We start from the raw sequence: 19,728 nt of genomic DNA, 5'->3' as shown, positions 1-19,728 counted from the left end.
TGATTTTAGTATCAATCAAAAAGAAAATCAAGTGATAATTGAATAGTGTATGGCCATGTTTAGTGAAATACCTATGAGATCGGCAGTCAGTTTTGCCATGTAGCCGCAATCGGCAAGAGCAATTTTTCATCGAAACAATTGTAAATAGAATTAAAACAATCGCAAATTCAATGAAAAAAAAAAAACTATCTTAAATAAAAGTCAAATAATAGTGAATCAAAGTGAAAGGCAAAAATGGATCAACAGATGAGGTTAACATTTCACTTTTTACTTCAATTTGCATTTTTTTTCTTCTGTTAGGAACCATAAATTGAAGTAAAATGATCCAAAGCTAAAGTGAATGTTAGCTCGATCTTCAATCTTCATCAATTTCATTCATCCCCAGTGACGACTCTTTGGCCCTTTTTCAATTCACTTTTTCCCAAAGTTTTCTCCTAGGAGCTCATGTTTCATCTTTTCTTTAAAATAACTTTTCATGAATGTGGTTCTATGAGGTAGCACTTGAAGCACCCAGAATTGCAGAGTACCCAGCAAGCTCGTGTCGAACCAGAACTCCTAGGACTGTGTAAGGGGCTACAAATGAGGTGTGTTTAGCTTACACGGACAACAAAGGATGATTTGCATGTTCAGCAGTGATGCATTGTGGGAGACATCATATGCTCACACCTTATACTTGCCTGAGGAGAGGGAAGGCTCTGGGGTCCTATAGAGCCTTCCCTCTCCTCTCCCAGTGCCCTCATTGCACAGCTGGCTCCTCCATGTGAATCCCCCGCCGTGGGGGGGACTTCAGAAGTCTTCAGGAGCCGAGTCCTCCCGAAGTCCTCCCCAAGCGCAAGCGTGTGAGACAGAGCACTAGCGCGTGCGCAGTAAGGAAAGGCCCGTCTTCAGGAGCACTCGGGCTCCTGAACACTCTTGAAGTCTCCTTCAGTGGCAGAGAGAGAGATCAGTTTTTGACCAAATTGGTCGAACACTGCTATCGGGAGAGCCAGCGCTGGAACGGTGATCGAGAGAGGAGCGGGAAGGCACTATAGGACCCAGAGCCTTCCCTCTCCATAGTATCTGGTTTATGTTTTTTTTAATATTGGTTCCCATTGACTCTTGCACACTCACTAAATTCTGATCCAATGGCAGTCTTTATCCGAGTTTAATCCACTGTGTGTATGTAGCTTTACGGCTGTAGCCCTAATAGGATGGGTCCACTCCTCACCCTTCTATGGTCATGCTTTCATAATTGTTTGTCTCAGATAATTTATGCTTCTTATTAGTTTAGGGCACATTACTGAAAATATTTTGAAGCTGTATAAATAAAGGATACTAGCCAGAGCCGGGACAAGGTCCTCCAGCAGCCAAGGCTGAGACACCAAAGTGCACCCCCCCCCCATTCCTCCCAACCCAACCGTCACACACTGATTGCTATTAGACAAAGAGGCGCCCCAGGTTTTCCCAACACCTTAATATCTAGTTATCTGGCTTGCAGTAACTGCCATGTATCCCCTAGGCTAATTTCTCTCTGCTTTAAACACAATAGGGAATGATAGCTGAGTGAGTTGTGCACCCCCTCCTACACTGCGCCCTGAGGCTGGAGCCGCTCTCGCCTCTGCCTCGGCCCAGCCCCGATAATACAAATGGCAGGATAATGTACTGATTAAGGGCTCTGCCTCTGACACAGAGGACCTGGGTTCAGACCTCGGCTCCTCTTGTTCAGTAAGCCAGCACCCATTTCAGTAAGGAGTTCTTGGGCAAGACTCCCTAATGCTGCTACTGCCTAGTGAGTGTGCTCTAGTGGCTGCCTCATAAGCGCTTTGAGTCTGACAAGAAAAAAGTGCCATACAAATGTTGGAATTATTATTATTATTATTATTATTATTATTATTATTATTATTATTATTAATAATTATTATTTTTTTCTGCAGGGCACTATTGTCCTCCCATTGCTTTCCTCCTCACTGAGAGATAAAGCCTACTTTGAGAAACCCTACGAGTTCTACCCGGAACATTTTCTGGATGCTAAAGGAAATTTCAAGAAGAATGAGGCCTTCATCCCGTTCTCTATTGGTAATCCCTTAAAGTTGATTATTAATGTTTTTAATTTTATTTAACTTTGCCAAATTAAGCAAAACAGCATAACTAAACAATAGGCCATATCCTATTCAAGGTGATAAGTAGCTTGCAGATGCAAACTGCTTATCACCTTGCCATCGCACGAAGATTACCATCAAATCCTACTGTCAATTTCCTGTGTGCGATGGCCGATCGTTCGGGAGCATTACTCAGCCGAAAGCTTTAGGAATGCTCCCTTGTCCCAGGCGATAGGGAGCGAAGTTTTAAACAGTAGTGGCCTCAATTCACTAAGCAGTCTAGTCTACTGATTGTTTTAGTCTACTGATGGTCAGTTGCATCAAAGAGGAATTCCCTATTACCAAATGTTTTAGACCTGTTTTTAGACCTGGTTTAAACCATTCGGTAATTAGGTCGGTAAAGCAGGGGAAATGATCAAAAGATGAAATTCACAAATGAGTAGCTATGACCGACACCCTTCTCCTTTGATGAGCTCTCCTCTGCATACAATTAAACTCCTGCATAATAATTCAAAACTCAAAAGGTTCCATCCTCACATCTAAAATACCTCACAGAATTACATTACCGCCGGAAATCAGCTGGTGTAAAGTAGGCGTGGTTACTTTACTCCTTGTTCGCCTTTGTGAATTGCATCTTTTGATCATTTCCCCTGCTTTACCGGCCTAATTATTGTATGTTTTAGACCAGGTCTAAAAACAGGTCTAAAACATTACACCAAACCATCAGGAGACTAAAAACCATTAGTAGACTAGTCTAAACTGCTTAGTGAATTGAGGCCAGTGCTGTAGTTTAGCACCAGAGCACTGCTCCCTTGCTCCCCAAAGATGCTTGTGCACCTGCCGTACATCCGCCGCTATCTTCAACCACTGCATCTGGGGGTCTCCTTTAATAAGGAGACCCCCATAGCTCCCCATCGGGCTGCCACACATCGCCAAAGCCCCCCCGCAGCTGCACTGGTCACCCCTGAATAAATGATCTGCCATGCTTCTTGCCGCAAGTCCCAACACAGTATTTCTCACTGTAATTACTGTCTGTCGGAGACCCATCAAAGCATTTTTGAAGCTCCCACCATTTTCATTGGTCCAGATAGTGGACTATTGGAAAGCCCTGGCGGGAGCTTCAAAAGTGCTTTGCTGGGGCTCTTAGAGACAGTAATTACAGTGAGAGGATATGTAACGATAGGCGCTGGATGTCGAGTATCTAGTAATGGCCAGTATCAACATATACACTATTCTATCAGCAGTCACATTTGGCAACACAGTGTATAAAATGCTTTATATTTCAAATCAACCTAAGGAACAGGAATCCCAAGCCTTACCAATGAATTCATAACTATATTTAGCTTTACGCAAAACTGTATGTCGCTCATCCCTGGTAACAGATTAGGAAAGGAATGTGTCCATCTACCTGATGTGTTTAGCACTAATCTGGAACCATTTTAAAGGTCAGTTTTAAATGGTGAAAAGTCCTTGAGTCCTGAGGCCTTGTTCACATCTAAAATCGAAATCGCAAACGCAAGCGTTTTGCGATTTTATGCTCGATTTATTTAAAGCGCCTCCCGGCGCCCCACTGCGTGCTGTGGTTTTTGTTTAAAGCACTTTTCTAAGCGCTTTTGCAGAGCGATTTTTTTTTTATTTTACTCCCGGAGGCAAGTCAGGAAGTAAATTCTGTGACCCGGAAAATAATAAATAAAATTTATTTATTCTTAAAAACGTGAACGCAATCGCTGCACAAAGCGATTTTGTGAGCATTTTGCATTTTTCCTATACTTTCCATTGAGGCAAAATCGACTCAAAAATGGTATATGCACCACTTTCCTGAGCGGATCGGAAATGAACCGCTCAGATGTGAATTCTCATAGGGAATCATTGCACGAGCGTTGTCACGGACGGTTGCGGGGCCGCAGACGCGTCCTGGAACCGCCCATGAAGAAAAAGCGATCGCACTCGATTCCCTGCATCGATTGCGCTTCAAATCGATACAATCTGGGTTGAGTGTGTAGGGGCAGCTGAAGTCCTTTTCTTAGCAGAGAGAGAGCACCATCCTAAAGGCTGGATGGCTCTTTTGATATGCTAATGAGCCTGGGCCCAGAGAGTCCCTGGCTTCAAGCTGTGCTGATGGCCCATCCATCAGGTATAAGGTGACAAGCACCATGACAGAACCAATCTAGAGTGAGGAAACTCAGACACTCCGGCTCCTTTTCCCAGCAGGGAGCCGACATGTGGCTTGCTGCTGCCAACTTCAAAGAGCCTTTTCCCTGGGAATGACCTGGTATAAATCCCAGGGGTCTCTCATATTCCATAAACTGCTATATGTATCATATTTTCTGTGTTGCCAGGCTGGCAGACCCTCCAAACTAACAGAGCAGGCTTGACCCTATCTGGCGCTGGTTCTGAAGAAATTTCAGACCATCCTGAGGGAAAGACTGCCAGTTAGGCAGTTCGGAAGTGCCCTGCTGATACCCCAAGGGTCCCACCCCTCATGTTTGGTATCAGGCTGCTGGGTACATCGAGGCAGACCTGAAAATATTAATAAATCTGCCCTGACCTGTACGGTTCTGTGAGATAGAGCCTATATATGGTTAAGGCATGATTTCTGGCCCCCAGGACAAGGGGAGGACTCATCTCATGTTCTAAGGGGGGGTGTGGGCCCGCCCTCACTCCCTCCTACTGAATCAGGGGCATAAGAATGGCAGAGGAGCCAAACTCAGTGTCCTCCACCCTGAAAACACCTTGAACTCATCAGGTGCCAGCTTGAGGATATGCTGGCATCCACCTGGTCTGAACTCTGAACTCTGATTGAAACCCAGAACTCTGTTTTCCCACAAAAAGGACATCTTTCCAGGAACTAAGTATTTTTCTCCCTTCTTTTATTTTTTATACTGGCTATTACTGTCTTAATAATTGTGATTTTAATAATTGTCTGTATATATTAATTATTTATATTGCGTGAATAAACAACTTTCTCCAAGTCATTCACTGTCCGCTACCCTGCTTATCAGCACACACAGAACTGATACCGGGTCTCTGAAGATACGCTACTGTTTGTTTGTTGTTGGCTAGACAGAATACCGTGTGTTTAACCGTTTTATTCGCAGGACTAGTCAGTCAGTTAGTGGGCTCCACGGTCCCATGGTAACCGCGGTGGTGGCAGTTTACTCTGAACCAGTGGGTGACGTTGTAATTACCCGTGTCTCACAGGCTCCCTTCTGAGTTGTCTGCGGCTAATTCTTAACGGTTCCTGCGCATTGACTGCGACCAGAGTTCGCACGATCCGTGCGCTGGCACCGTTTAGAAGGCTAAGTGCGGTCAGCCACTAGGGCTCCTGTGACAAGCGTTTTTAGGGCGATTTTGAAAATCATCTGCGCTTGAAAAAATGTTAAAAATGCCCTAGATGTGAACGAGCTCTAAAAGTGGAATTATGTGTTAATGATGTGTGTATGTCTTGTTTTTATTACTTATAAAAGAGAAATTAAAAAACAAAAACCCTAGACATTTTATTTAATTGGAATGAGGTTTCTTAACCATTTCAGCCCGCAAGGATTTTTCACCTTATGCATCAGAGCAATTTTCACCTCCCATTCATTCGCTAATAACTTTATCACTACTTATCACAATTTATTGATCTATATCTTTTTTTTTCCGCCACTAATTAGGCTTTCTTTGGGTGGTATATTTTGCTAAGAATTATTTTTTTATAAATGCATTTTAACAGGATTAATAAGAAAAAAATTGAAAAAAATCATTATTTCTCAATTTTCGGCCATTATAGCTTTAAAATAATCCACACTACCATAATTAAAACCTATATATTTTATTTGCCTGTTTGTCTTGGTTATTACACCATTTAAATTATGTCCCTATCACAATGTATGGTGCCAATATTTTATTTGGAAATAAAGGTGCATTTTTTCCATTTTGCGTCCATCACTATTTACAAGCTTATAATTTAAAAAATGTTCGTAGTATACCTGTCAAGAAACGCGGAAGAGCCGCCGCCATGAGTCAGTGGCAGGCGGCTATTTCCGCACATAGCGTAGCAGAGCACGGAGAGGCAGCCGCCTCCACTCAGTCTGAGGCGGCTGTCCCCGTGCAGGGCATGGCGGAGCGCGGGGAAACCGCCGCGTTGGACGCGGCGGTTAGCGCGCATGGCCCCATTGCGGAGGCACCGCAGAGCGGTGCTGGTGTGGATGGGACACATAGTCCCTCTAGGTTTAGAGTGACGCGTGCGCACGCACTCAGGCAGGGATTATATGACAGCCAGAAGTGAATCAGCTGACCAGGCTGGTCAGCTGACACTGGCTTCACCTTTCATTGGTCCAGCACTATGGGAGGTGCTGGGCAGTCCTCATGTGTATATATACTGCAGGATGTTCAGTTGCTGGTTGTCTGGCGTTGCGATCACAACGTGGGAGCACACAGACCCTTAGTCAGATCCTTAAAGGGAAGGTTCAGGGAGGGGATTAAAAAAATAAAAATAAATTTCCACTTACCTGGGGCTTCCTCCAGCCCGTGGCAGGCAGGAGGTGCCCTCGCCGCCGCTCCGCAGGCTCCCGGTGGTCTCCGGTGCCCGACCCGACCTGGCCAGGCCGGCTGCCAGGTCGGGCTCTTCTGCGCTCCATTTCCTGGGACTTCTGCGTCCCACGCCGGCGCGCTGACATCATCGGACGTCTGCCGGGCTGTACTGCGCATGCGCAGTAGTTCTGCGCATGCGCAGTACAGCCCGGCGGACATCCGATGACGTCAGCGTGCCGGCGTGGGACGCAGAAGTCCCAGGAAATGGAGCGCAGAAGAGCCCGACCTGGCACCCGGCCTGGCCAGGTCGGGTCGGGCACCGGAGACCACCGGGAGCCTGCGGAGCGGCGGCGAGGGCACCTCCTGCCTGCCACGGGGTGGAGGAAGCCCCAGGTAAGTGGAAATTTATTTTTATTTTTTTAATCCCCTCCCTGAACCTTCCCTTTAAGTGTGCCGGGACCAGCTGGAGCTGTAATCCTACACTTAGCTAGATTCTGTTGATAGCTTAAAGTACTAGTTTGATTGTGATTATCTGTTATGACCCTTTGCCTGCCTGACTATCCTCCTGAACTCTGACCTTGTACCTTGCCACTCTGATACTCTGTTGCCGAACCCCGGCTCGTCCTTAGACTCTGCTTCTGCCTCCTGATCTTGTACCTCGATATTTCTGATACCCTGTTGCCGAACCCTGCCTGTACCTAGACTCCGCCTCTGCCTTCTGAATCTGTACTTTATCTGTCCGTGTGTTTACGACCTGGCTCATCCGACCTCGAGAACCGACCTTACTGTTGGAGGCGGTTCCCCGTCCTGTTAAGTGACACTTCCTCCAGAGTGTCACCTTTCAGACAATCCTTCTGACTCTCAGCCTGACTCCTTCCGCCTTGGAGAGTTCAGGTCTTCGGAAGGAATCCGTGCAGTACTCCTCACTGCACTGAGGCCTAGTCCTCCCAATGTTACTGTTACACCAATCACCACACTCTACTCAGGTGAACAGAGGTTAGCTTGTATATCGGATTATCGGTGATACTGCAGATCACTTATAATCTGGTATATTTCTGTATTCCATTTCCCAGTGATACTGCAGATCACCGGTAATCAGATCCTCTCTGTGCTTCACCGATCGTTACAATACCCCCTTCAAATGCATATTTAAAAAGTTCAGACTCTAAGGGTAACTATTTATGTCTTTTTTTTTTTCTTTTAATTGTAATTGTTTTTTTCCATTAAAAATTTTATTTGGGTAATATTTTGGTGTGGGAAATAAACAGTTAATTTTTAATGTTGTTATATGTGTAAATTGTAATGTAAAAAATATGTAGATGTAGTTTTACTATTTGGCCACAAGATGGCCACCTTCAGTTTTTTTTTTTGACACGCAGAAAGATTGCAGCCTCTTGTAAGAGCTTTTCGGTTTTTCTGCAGGGGACATGGATCGGTGATCGGGAACCATGTTCGCATTCACTGATCCCAGGGCTACCGGGTGACACCACGGGGACACGGGGGTGTGCCCGCGATTGTGCGCGGGAGCACGCCGAAGCGTGGCACCGCAGCAGAGCAGCCGCCTGGACGTGAGCTTCACGTCTGGGCGGCAGAAATGGTTAAAGGAATCGTCAGGCAAAAAAAAAAACAAATTTGTTTCCCTTACCTGGGGCTTCTACCAGCCCCATGCAGCCATCCTGTGCCCTCGTAGTCACTCACTGCTGCTCCAGTCCACGCCGCCAGCTAGTTTCGTATCTGCCGACCTCGGGGTCGGCGGGCCGCCACACGTACATTTGCACGCATTCCCGCTGGTGCAAGAACATTAAGCAGCAGTAAATACCGTATTTTTCGCCGTATAAGACGCACTTTTTCTTCCCCAAAATGTTGGGGGAAAAGTGGGTGCGTCTTATGCGGCGAAGGTACGGATTTCGGGAGGCAGAGGTGCGCAGGGAAGCACTATATACATTACCTGCTCCTGCCGCCGCGCTCCTGGCTCCAATCCTGGCTCCCCGATCCTCTTTTTCCATCTACCGCTGCCCGCTGCTGCCCCCGCCGAACATCGCTGGCCGGTCTTAATTAGCCGCATGGATACGCTATAAGCACACCACGTGCCGGGGTCACGCATGCCGCCGAACGCTGGCCGGTCCTAATTAGCCGCGCAGGGATACGCTATCAGCGCACCACGTGCGCCGGGGTCACGCATACGCATGTGTGACCCGGCGAACGCTGATAGCGTATCCCTGCGCGGCTAATTAGGACCGGCCAGCGTTGTTCGGCGGCATGCGTGACCCCGACACGTGGTGTGCTGATAGCGTATCCCTGCGGCTAAGACCGGCCAGCGATGTTCGGCGGGGGCAGCAGCGGGCAGCGGTAGATGGAAGAAGAGGATCGGGGAGCCAGGAGCGCGGCGGCAGGAGCAGGTAATGTATGTGTACTCACGCTGCCTGCACAGGGGGACACCGGCACTGGAGGACAACAGGGGGCCACAGGCACAGGGGACACTGCCACAGGGGACACTGCCATAACAGGGGGACACTGCCACAGGGGACACTGGCACAATAGGGGACTCTGCCACAGGAGACACTGCCACAACAGGAGACACTGCCATAACAGGGGACACTGCCACAACAGGGGACACTGCCACAACAGGGGACACTGCCACAACAGGGGACACTGCCACAACAGGGGGACACTGCCAAAACAGGGGGACACTGCCACAACAGGGGGCCGGGGACACTGGCACAGGGGGCTGCAGGCAGAACAGGGGGATACAGCAGGCACAGGGGGACACAGCAGGCACAGGGGGGCACGGCAGGCACAGGGGGACACAGCAGGCACAGGGGGACACAGCAGGCGCAGGGGGACACAGCAGGCACAGGGGGACACAGCAGGCACAGGGAGACACAGCACAGGGGGACATAGCAGGCACTGGGGGACACAGCACAGGACCAGCACAGGGGGACACAGGAACAGCCAATCACTACACTGACCACATAGAGGAACATAGGCAGGCAACATGGGAACAACCAATCATAACACTGTCCCCTTATGTAGTGTAATAGTATGTAATGTAACTGGAAAGGGGGGTAAAAAGTCCTTAAGACACCCCTGCATCATAGACACACCTAGGTTTAGTTTTTTCTTTTTTTCCTGATTTTTGCCCTCTAAATCTAGGTGCGTCTTATATGCCGGAGCGTCTTATACGGCGAAAAATACGGTAACTACAAGGGCACAGAATGGCTGCATGGGGCTGATAGAAGCCCCAAGTAAGTGAAACTCATTTTTGTTTTTTTTGCCTGATGATTTCTTTAAAGTCAAGTAAACAGTTTTAAAGTTTAAAGGAGAAAATTAACAATCCATTTACTACTTATTCATATAAATCTGATTAATTGATTGACTTTGTTTTTCTAGGCAAGAGAAGTTGTGCTGGAGAAAATTTGGCCAAAATGGAGTTGTTCCTCTTCTTCACAACGTTGCTGCAAAACTTCACTTTTAAGGCCCCTCCCAGTGCTGTGCTGGACCTGACCCCATCTCTGGGGGCTACCAACGCCCCATTACCCCACAAAATCTGTGCAATACCTCGTTGCTAATTTTAAAGCCCTCCTAAAGTTAAAGAGGAACTTCAGCCTAAACAAACATTCTGTCATTAAGATACATCAGTTATTTTAATTAAAATAGATAGGTAATATATAATCTCTTACTCATCCTGTTTTAAAAGAACAGGCAAATGTTTGTGATTTCATGGCAGCAGCCATCTTTTTGGTTGAAAGGAGGTGACAGGGAGCGTGAGACACAGTTCCAACTGTCCTGTGCCCTTATCACCCCTCCCAGCTGCGCCCGCTAGGCTTCAAATCTCAAATTCCTCATCAGAAATCCCATTATGCTTTGTACAGACAGATTTCATTGATGGGGCGGAGCTTAGCTTCTGTACAGCTAAAAATGAGGCTTGGGTAAGAAAAACAAAGTTCTGATGAAACTGAGTAAAACTGTTAAAGAAACACCAAGCCTTTTCAGTGCTGCTGAGTAGATTTTTTTGTCTGGAGGTTCACTTTAGGAATTAAAAACACATAGCACATCTAGTGCAGCATCGCCCTGAGATTCTCACCACTCCTTGCTTACCAAGGAACTACAAACTGATATAGGCCCTTTTATGCACCCTGCGCATCATTCACTGCCTGTTAGCAGCTACTGTGTATCGGCCAGGTGCATTCAAGCGATTAGTATGTGCTGTAGAGGGCTGCCCACCACATTGAGGCACATCTGAGGATGGCCGCAGCTGTACTCCAATACAGCACAATGTGGTTCTTTGCTGCCATGTACATGCGGAGCGTTTCAAGAGGTTACACATTCTGCCTTTCAGTTGCATTGGATTGCTGTTGGAAGGTTCTTTGGCTGGCATCTTTGGCTAGCCATCTGTGTGAAAGAGGCCTCCACCACCTCTTGCCACCATTCCTGCATAAAGGACTTCTCATGAGTTTCACCTCTCCTCTGAAAAGCAGGTCTTTGATAATTCTGCACTTGTCAACCTTTGGAATCATAAGCCTCAGCTTTTCATATTTTATCCCTGACACATTACAGTTTTATATACAGTTCAGCAATGATGAACATTAGCAACTTTTTAACCCTCATATCGCTTTAAATTGGGGTATCAGATATAAACATCCTTCCCTCCCCTAAAGTTCCCCAGTGTCTAGTTCCCCCCCCCACCATACAGTTTCCTGGTGTCTAGTGCCCCCCCCCCCCCCCCCCCCCTTCCTCCAGTACAGTACTGTCCAACTGGCGGCCTGCGGGCCACACTCGCTTGTCCGGATTATTTTGTTGTGTCAGTCCCTGTCCTATGGCAGGCCCACCTCTTGTTTGCCCTTAACTCCACCTCCTAAAGCAGGGACATTGATGCTGTGTCCCCTTCAGCCAAGAAATCTTGTGCTAGCCATGCCCTGTGCCCATGAGGTTGGGCAGCACTGCTCTAGTATACATTATCCTGGTGTCTAGTGGTCCTCCACCTCTCCTATACAGATTCCTGGTATCCAATGGCCTGCTCCCTCCCCTATACAGTTTACTGGTGTCTAGTGCCCTCCCATACGGTTCCCTGGTGTCTACTGAGACCCCTTCTTTTTTTTTTTTATAAAGTTCCCTGGTGTCTAGTAGCCCCTCCCTTCTCTATATAATTCCCTGTTGTCTAGTGTGCCCCTTCTTTCCCCTATACTCTTCCCTGGTGTCTAGTGGCCCCTCTACCTTCACCGTGTGACTTCATAGTTATAGATATAGATACATATAAGGTTAGTGGTCATGGGCCAAATATAATTTCATTTGGGGAAACCTACCAAATGTAATTGCTCTGCAGAGTTATGACACGCATGCTATAGACTATAATGCCATGTGACCAATTACAGTATATTTTGGTATTGTTGTTTGTGTTACGGTTTATGCATTTCCTACTAGGTTTCTGATTTTTTTTATGTATTATGCTTGTTCGTACCATGTAAACTATCTATAATAAAAATGTAAAGCCGGCCGCTGTGTGCCTGTAATTCCTTCCAACCCCCATTTTCTATGTGCTGCTCCTCCTACTGTTTTAGAGGTACAAGCACCAAACTTTCCACTCTTTTTTTCAGGTAGCAGACAAAGTTGCCAGTGCTGTAACCGCACCACAGGCTTACAGCCCCCTAGTGACCAGGCGATATTTTTCAATTCAGTGCCCTGCAGCTTTAAAAGCTCACTGCAGGGCCATACAACTTAGCAGACAAATGAATCTCCCCCTCCCCCCTTTTCTTGCCATCAACAGAGCTTTCTGTTGGTGGCGTCTGATTGCTGCTATGACCTTTTTTTATCCATTTATTTGTCCTTTTTTAAATAAAAATGTCATTTTTTTAATTATTTTTGTCCCAACCCTCCTTCTGCTCCGCCAGCCAATCAGCCTATGAGAGATGATCACCTTTTGGACCAATGGAGGGGACAGCTCAGTGACAGAGCTGTCCCCATACATCACTGCAGGAGATTGCAGCGCTGTACAGTGGCTTGCAAAAGTATTTGCCCCCCTTGAAGTTTTTCAAATTTTGTCACATTACTGCAACAAACATGAATCAATTTTATTGGAATTCCACGTGAAAGACCAATACAAAGTGGTGTACACGTGGGAAGTGGAATGAAAATCACGCATGATTCCAAACATTTTTTATAAATAAATAACTGCAAAGTGGGGTGTGCATAATTATTCAGCCCCCTTTGGTCTGAGTGCAGTCAGTTGCCTATAGACATTGCCTGATGAGTGCTAATGACTAAATAGAGTGCACCCGTGTGTAATCTAATGTCAGTACAAATACAGCTGCTCTGTGAGGGCCTCAGAGGTTGTCTAAGAGAATATTGGGAGCAACAACACCATGAAGTCCAAAGAACACACCAGACAGGTCAAGGATAAAGTTATTGAGAAATTTAAAGCAGGCTTAGGCCTGCAAATCCCTGCCCACCACTCTTGACGCCTTTCGGTGTTAGCTGGTCCTGGGGCTGCCACCTTCCCAACGCCTATCAGTGTCATGCAGTCAGGAAGGGGTTAATAAGTGATCCCACCCTCTGCGCCCCTGGGATGGGACTACCGAAAACCCCTCTTTTGCCATTAACTTTGACAGGGAAAATGTTCTAATCACTACCAGTCGTACAGTTTTGAAGTTACAATCCCTGAACTTGGACCCATTATTCGTGATGTCAACTCAAATTAAAATGTGTTTTTTTTTTTTAAGTATGCCCAAAAGTGGGTGTAGCTAAAAACAGCCAATCTAAATTTCACTATTTTCTATTTCCAATCCACAAAGTGGCCATACCAGCCTCACACCATATAAGATCCTCTGCAGAGACTCATCAAAACAGGTGTGGGATGAACACTGGGTGCCTGGAGGAAAGCCACACAGACACAGGAAGAACATACAAACTCAGTACAGAAAGTGCCTAGGCTGGGGTGTGAACTGGGGACGAGCGTTGTAAGTTGAAGTTGACGCTTACAAATCGAACCTGCTGGTTAAGCATGTTTCTAACACAGTTCTATAGCGCCGGCCAGGTGGCTGGAGGTGGAGCATTGCCCAATGCGTCAGAGTTGGGGAATCACGAGACACACAGGCACTTAAGCGGTGTACTTTCGTAAGAAGACATTATTGTACGTTATTACCCTACATGGATCTTCTATGTGTGTTACAGGTTCTCGAGAGTGCAGCAGTAATATTGAACTATTTTCTAATCGCTGGATGACAACCCAACTTAACCCTTCCCAATCCTTTTTCAGGATCATCCACATCCTTCCTATTTCCCTATTTTTTCCATAGTGTTGAGGGGGACATGGGTGATCCTGAAAAATAGGTTCAGAACCAGGGCTCCAGAGGCTCTATAAGTGTTTCAGTGGAGGGGAGGAGAGGGCCAGAATCAGTGGGGGGGCCAACATCAGTTCACTTGCTGTAGCTCCACCCCCTTGAATGAGTGCCAACATAATATCATTATTATGCAGTGCTCATTGACTGAAAGTAGCAAGCTTCGTCCTTCACTTTGATCCACCAAGGGAGGCACCATGCTGGACCCGATCCAGCACTCCCTTCCCTACAAAGAAGCAAAGTGCAGCAGATTGGGTTGGGAGAAGACGGGCAAAGTCGGCAAAAGCCTGATCAGAGTGTCGGACTATAGTGTCGCACATAGTCCAACACTCTGATCACAAGAAGATGGCGCTGTGCCGAATTTTATCGACAACAGCATCATCTGGCAGCAGCCACATTTTCCTGTCGGATTATGCCTGACATTCAACCTATGGAAGTAAAGACCGATGTCGGACACTGTCCGAAATAGGATAGGAAAGGGTTAAAATGTGAGTTTTGCGGATGCCCAACAGTGGGCGGTGCCAAAACAAGCCAATCAAAATTTGTAATTGCTGCCACTAATACAGCTTTAAAGCTATAGTCACCAAACTTGGATCAACTTTTCTTGATGATAACCCAAGTTAAAATGTGAATTTTTGGGTGAATGCCCAAACGTGGTCAGAGCCCAAAACAGTCAATCAAAATGTAGGGTTTTTTTTCTAATCACTGCCAGTTTTACAGTTTTAAAGCTACATTTACTAAGTTGGACCAAATAATCTTGATGACAACCTGAATTAAAATGCAACATTTAGGAGGATGCCCAAAAGTAGGCAGAGCTAACTCCCCTCCCCCCCCCCCAAAAAAGAAAAGAAAACAACAGCCAGTCAAAATGTAGCTATTTGCTAATCTCTGTAACAAGTACAGTTTTGAAACCACTGCAACTTTTCAATGCAATTATGCCCCAAAATCTGCTGGTGATTTTGTGGAACTGTATAAAGGTGAATTTTAACGCAAAATACACATCAGTACTGCAAAAAAAAGTTCAGTAACCAAAAATGGGACAATTTGCTGCAAGCTCAAACTTAAAAAAACACTTGCCTGTTCATCCCTATTCAAGACGTCTTGTGGTTTGTTGAAATGCAACTTTGAAACTTATGCCATCAAGTTCTTTTCAAAGAGAAAAGGATTTTTCCTGGAAATCCTGTCAAACAAGGTATGCTTGTTCAGTCTTTTTCTTATTGTACTATCATTAACTTTAACAATTTAAAAAGCTAAGTCTGACATCAGAATGTAGAGTCTTAGTACAGTGTCTGACGTCAGAGTGAATTTTATGGAATGTTCACTCCTGGTTTTCCAGCTGTGAATATTTTTTTATCAAATTGTTTGAAAACACACACACACACACACACACACACACACACACACACACACACACACACACACACACACACACACACACACACACACACACACACACACACACACACACACACACACACCACACACACCACACACACACACACACACACACACACACACACACACATCATACACACACCATACACACCACACACACACACACACACACACACACACACACACACACACACATCATACACACACCATACACACCACACACACACACACACACACACACACACACACACACACACACACACACACACCACACACCACACACCACACACACACACACACCATACACACACACCAACCACACACACACCACACACACACACACCATACACACACCACACACACACACACACACACACACACACACACACACACACACACACACACACATCATACACACCACACACACACACACACACACACACACCACACACCACACACCACACACCACACACACACACACACACACACCATACACACACACCAACCACACACACACCACACACACACACACCATACACACACCATACACACACCATACACACCACACACACACACCACACACACACACACACACACACACACACACCACACACACACACACACACCACACACACACCACACACACACACACACCACACACACACACACACACACCACACACACACACACCACACACACACACCATACACACACACACATCATACACACACACACACACCATACACACACACACCATACACACACCACACACACACACACACACACACACACACACACACACACACACACACACACACACACACACACACACACACACACACACACACATACACACACACACCACACACACACACACCACACACACACACACACACACACACACACACACACAAATTTTGCCCAAGAATATGAGTATTCATCCCTGCCAGGTGACATGCCTTGTACATGTGTGGGCCAGCGCACACCAAAAACCGCTAGCGGATCCACAAACGCTAGCGTTTTTTGAGGAGGTTTTTCAGAGCAATTCTAGGCATGTTTAGAGATATTTTGTAAACATGCCTAGCGTTTTTTGGAGCATTTTTGTGTAGCAGATTTTATATTTTGTTACAGTTGTAACTGAACAGCTTCTGTAACAAAAACCCTTGGACTATCGCTCTGATCTAGCACTTTTCAGAGCAATTTCAAACTTTCCTATGCTTAACATTGATTGAGGCAGAAACGCCTCAGAAATCTGCAAAAATCCTGCAGGGCCCGAGTTGCGTTTGGGGAGAAAACAAACTATTCTGGTGTGCACCATCCCATTCACATTCATTAGCCAAGCGGTTTTCACCACACAAGCGTTTTAAAAAATGCTCAGAACCGTTCTTGGTGTGCACCAGCCCTCAGTAAGGATTTAGTCTTTGGTAAACAAAATAATGACACAGAATATTATGGCATGTACTGTTGTTCATCTGAAGTTGCAGAATCAGTTTCAGAATTAGAACTGCCTCTACATGTATTTGCCAAGTAGGCTAAAAAGACACACCCGGAAATACTTGTGGTACACACATGGCAGTGGTAATAGTACATATGAAGACATGATGTTAACAGGTTCTAGACTTTCTGCTGCCTGCGGCAAACTTGTAAGGATGGCCATCCCCCCCCCATTTGAAATGATCGCACAACACCTGACAATTTTCACCACACGTTGTAGCTGCGGTGCAACCACAGAAAATAAAAAAACACCCTCAGTATAGGTAGGTAGGTAGCCAGGTATAGTTGCCCCCTGTATAGTTCAGCCAGGAATAGTTGTACCCAGTAGGTGGTCAGTGTAGTTGCCCCCAGTATAGGTTAAGCAGGTAGGTGCCCCAGGAGGTAGCCAGTATAGTTGCCCCCAAGCCCAGTATAGGTAGCCAGTATAGTTGCTTCCAGGATCAGGTAGCTAGTATAGTTTCCCACAGGCCCAGTATAGGTAGCCAGTTTAATTGCCCCAAGCCCAGTATATGAAGCCGGTTTAGTTGCTCCAGTACAGGTAGACAGATAGGTAGCCCCCCCCCCCCCTCCCTTCCTCCAGCCGCCACTAGTCTTAAATTCTTGTGGGCAGCTTACTCTATAACAGTCCCCGGCTCCTTGCATGCTGCCGCTACACAGACCTAAGATCAGAGCGACCCTCTGTGCCGCTGTGGCAGGTAGTGATGGGCCGAACCTCCGATTTTAGGTTCGCGAACCGGGTTCGCGAACTTCCGCGGAAGGTTCGGTTCGCGATAAAAGTTCGCGAACCGCAATAGACTTCAATGGGGAGGCGAACTTTGAAAAATAGAAAAAATTATGCTGTCCACAAAAGTGATGGAAAAGATGTTTCAAGGGGTCTAAAACCTGGAGGGGGCATGGCGGAGTGGGATACACGCCAAAAGTCCCGGGAAAAAATCTGGATGTGACGCAAAACAGCGTTTTAAGGGCAGAAATCACATTGAATGCTAAATTGCAGGCCTAACGTGCTTTAAAACATCTTGCATGTGTATACATCAATCAGGTAGTGTAATTAGAGTATTGCTTCACACTGACACACCAAACTCACTGTGTAACGCACCGCAAGTTACCAGCTGTTTGTGTAGTGACGGCCATGCTGGACTACTGCGCAACATGGCGAGATTGCTCTTCCTCACTCAGTGATGTCAGGTAATGTGTGACTTCTTTCTCAACTTTCCATGGCATTGTTAAAAAGCTTACGTTTTGCTTTTAAATTACATTTTCTACTTGCTGTGTACTTGTTCAGTACCGCTACAATGAGAATCCTATGGAGGCGGGCAAGTCTGGCATTGTGACCCCGGGTAATGGTCGGGGATTGAGGGTTTGAATCCGGTGTGGAGCCTGAGCAACGGCTACCACTACACATCCAAGGAGGGCAGCGGGCAGGCATGCACGCCCACCCGCCCCGAGGTAGTGACCAAAAATAACAATACAGGAGGACTGTCGAGGGCTTGCTGTATTTGAAATGAATGTACTTTAAATCCTTTAACGAGAACCGGTTATGGCGGGCAAAGATGACACCACATTCCTTTCATGAGAATCATATGGAGGCGGGCAAGTCTGCCATTTGTGACCCCGGGTAATGGCCGGGGAATGAGGGATGGAATCTGGTGTGGAGCCTGAGCAACGGCTACCACTACACACCCAAGGAGGGCAGCAGGCAGGCATGCACGCCCACCCCGAGGTAGTGACCAAAAATAACAATACAGGACTCAGGAGGACCTTTTGAGGCCCTAATTGTAATGAATCAACTTTAAATCCTTTAACGGGGATCCGTTATGGAGGGCAAGTCTGCCATTGTCACCACGGGTAATGGACGGGGAATGAAGGTTGGATTCTGGCCCAAAGTGGGAGCCTGCTGAGACCCATGCTGTAGCTGCCCTGACCGTGCTTTGCAGACCAGGCATCTGTGGTCAGATAGACCCTTGACCCAGCGGAAGACAAACCAAGTCGAAAGCATTTGCCAAGAGTGTTGACGGAGGGCAAGTTTTTTGCCATTGTTTTAAATTGTTTGAAACTGTAGATGGTTGTATTGCGTTCCGGAGTTGGAGCCTGAGCAACGGCTACCACCACACATCCAGGCAAGGAGGGCAGCAGGCAGGCATGCACGCCCGCCCCGAGGTAGTGACCAAAAATAACAATACAGGACTTAGGAGGACCTTTTGAAGCCCTAATTGTAATGAATCAACTTTAAATCCTTTAACGGGAATCCGTTATGAAGGGCATGTCTGCCATTGTTGTCACCACGTCCATGGGTAATGGGCGGGGAAAGAAGGTTGGATTTCGGCCCGAAGTGGGAGCCTGCTGAGACCCATGCTGTAGCTGCCCTGACCGTGCTTTGCAGACCAGGCATCTGTGGTCAGATGGACCCTTGACCCAGCGGAAGACAAACCAAGTCGAAAGCATTTGCCAAGAATGTTGTACGGAGGGCAAGTTTTTTGCCATTGTTTTAAATTGTTTGAAACTGTAGATGGTTGTATTTTTTAATTGTTTTAAAATGTAGATGGTTGTATTTTTAAATTGTTTGAAACTGTAGATGGTTGTATTTTTAAATTGTTTGAAACTGTAGATGGTTGTATTGCGTTCCAGAGTTGGAGCCTGAGCAACGGCTACCACCACACATCCAGGCAAGGAGGGCAGCAGGCAGGCATGCACGCCCGCCCCGAGGTAGTGACCAAAAATAACAATACAGGACTTAGGAGGATCTTTTGAAGCCCTAATTGTAATGAATCAACTTTAAATCCTTTAACGGGAATCCGTTATGGAGGGCATGTCTGCCATTGTTGTCACCACGTCCATGGGTAATGGGCGGGGAATGAAGGTTGGATTTTGGCCCGAAGTGGGAGCCTGCTGAGACCCATGCTGTAGCTGCCCTG

At 46.6% G+C, this 19,728-nt stretch overlaps 1 protein-coding gene across 2 annotated transcripts in view; it reads left to right on the top strand.

The window, feature by feature from the left end:
• Positions 1-11,313, top strand: part of LOC137571183 (cytochrome P450 2K1-like) — a 59,097-nt gene extending 47,784 nt beyond the window's left edge. For both annotated transcript variants that reach the window (XM_068279997.1, XM_068279996.1), the window contains exons 9-10: positions 1,914-2,055; positions 9,984-11,313. In XM_068279997.1, the coding sequence (XP_068136098.1) occupies positions 1,914-2,055; positions 9,984-10,162 (321 nt within the window). In that variant the 3' untranslated portion in view covers positions 10,163-11,313. The remainder of the gene's footprint in view (positions 1-1,913; positions 2,056-9,983) is intronic.
• Positions 11,314-19,728: the final 8,415 nt, after the last annotated feature.

This window comes from Hyperolius riggenbachi, chromosome 4 (assembly GCF_040937935.1).
Source record: "Hyperolius riggenbachi isolate aHypRig1 chromosome 4, aHypRig1.pri, whole genome shotgun sequence".
In the NCBI taxonomy this organism is placed as follows: domain Eukaryota; kingdom Metazoa; phylum Chordata; class Amphibia; order Anura; family Hyperoliidae; genus Hyperolius; species Hyperolius riggenbachi.
Note: the sequence above shows the minus strand (reverse complement) of the source record. Positions and strands in the feature narration are given on the sequence as shown.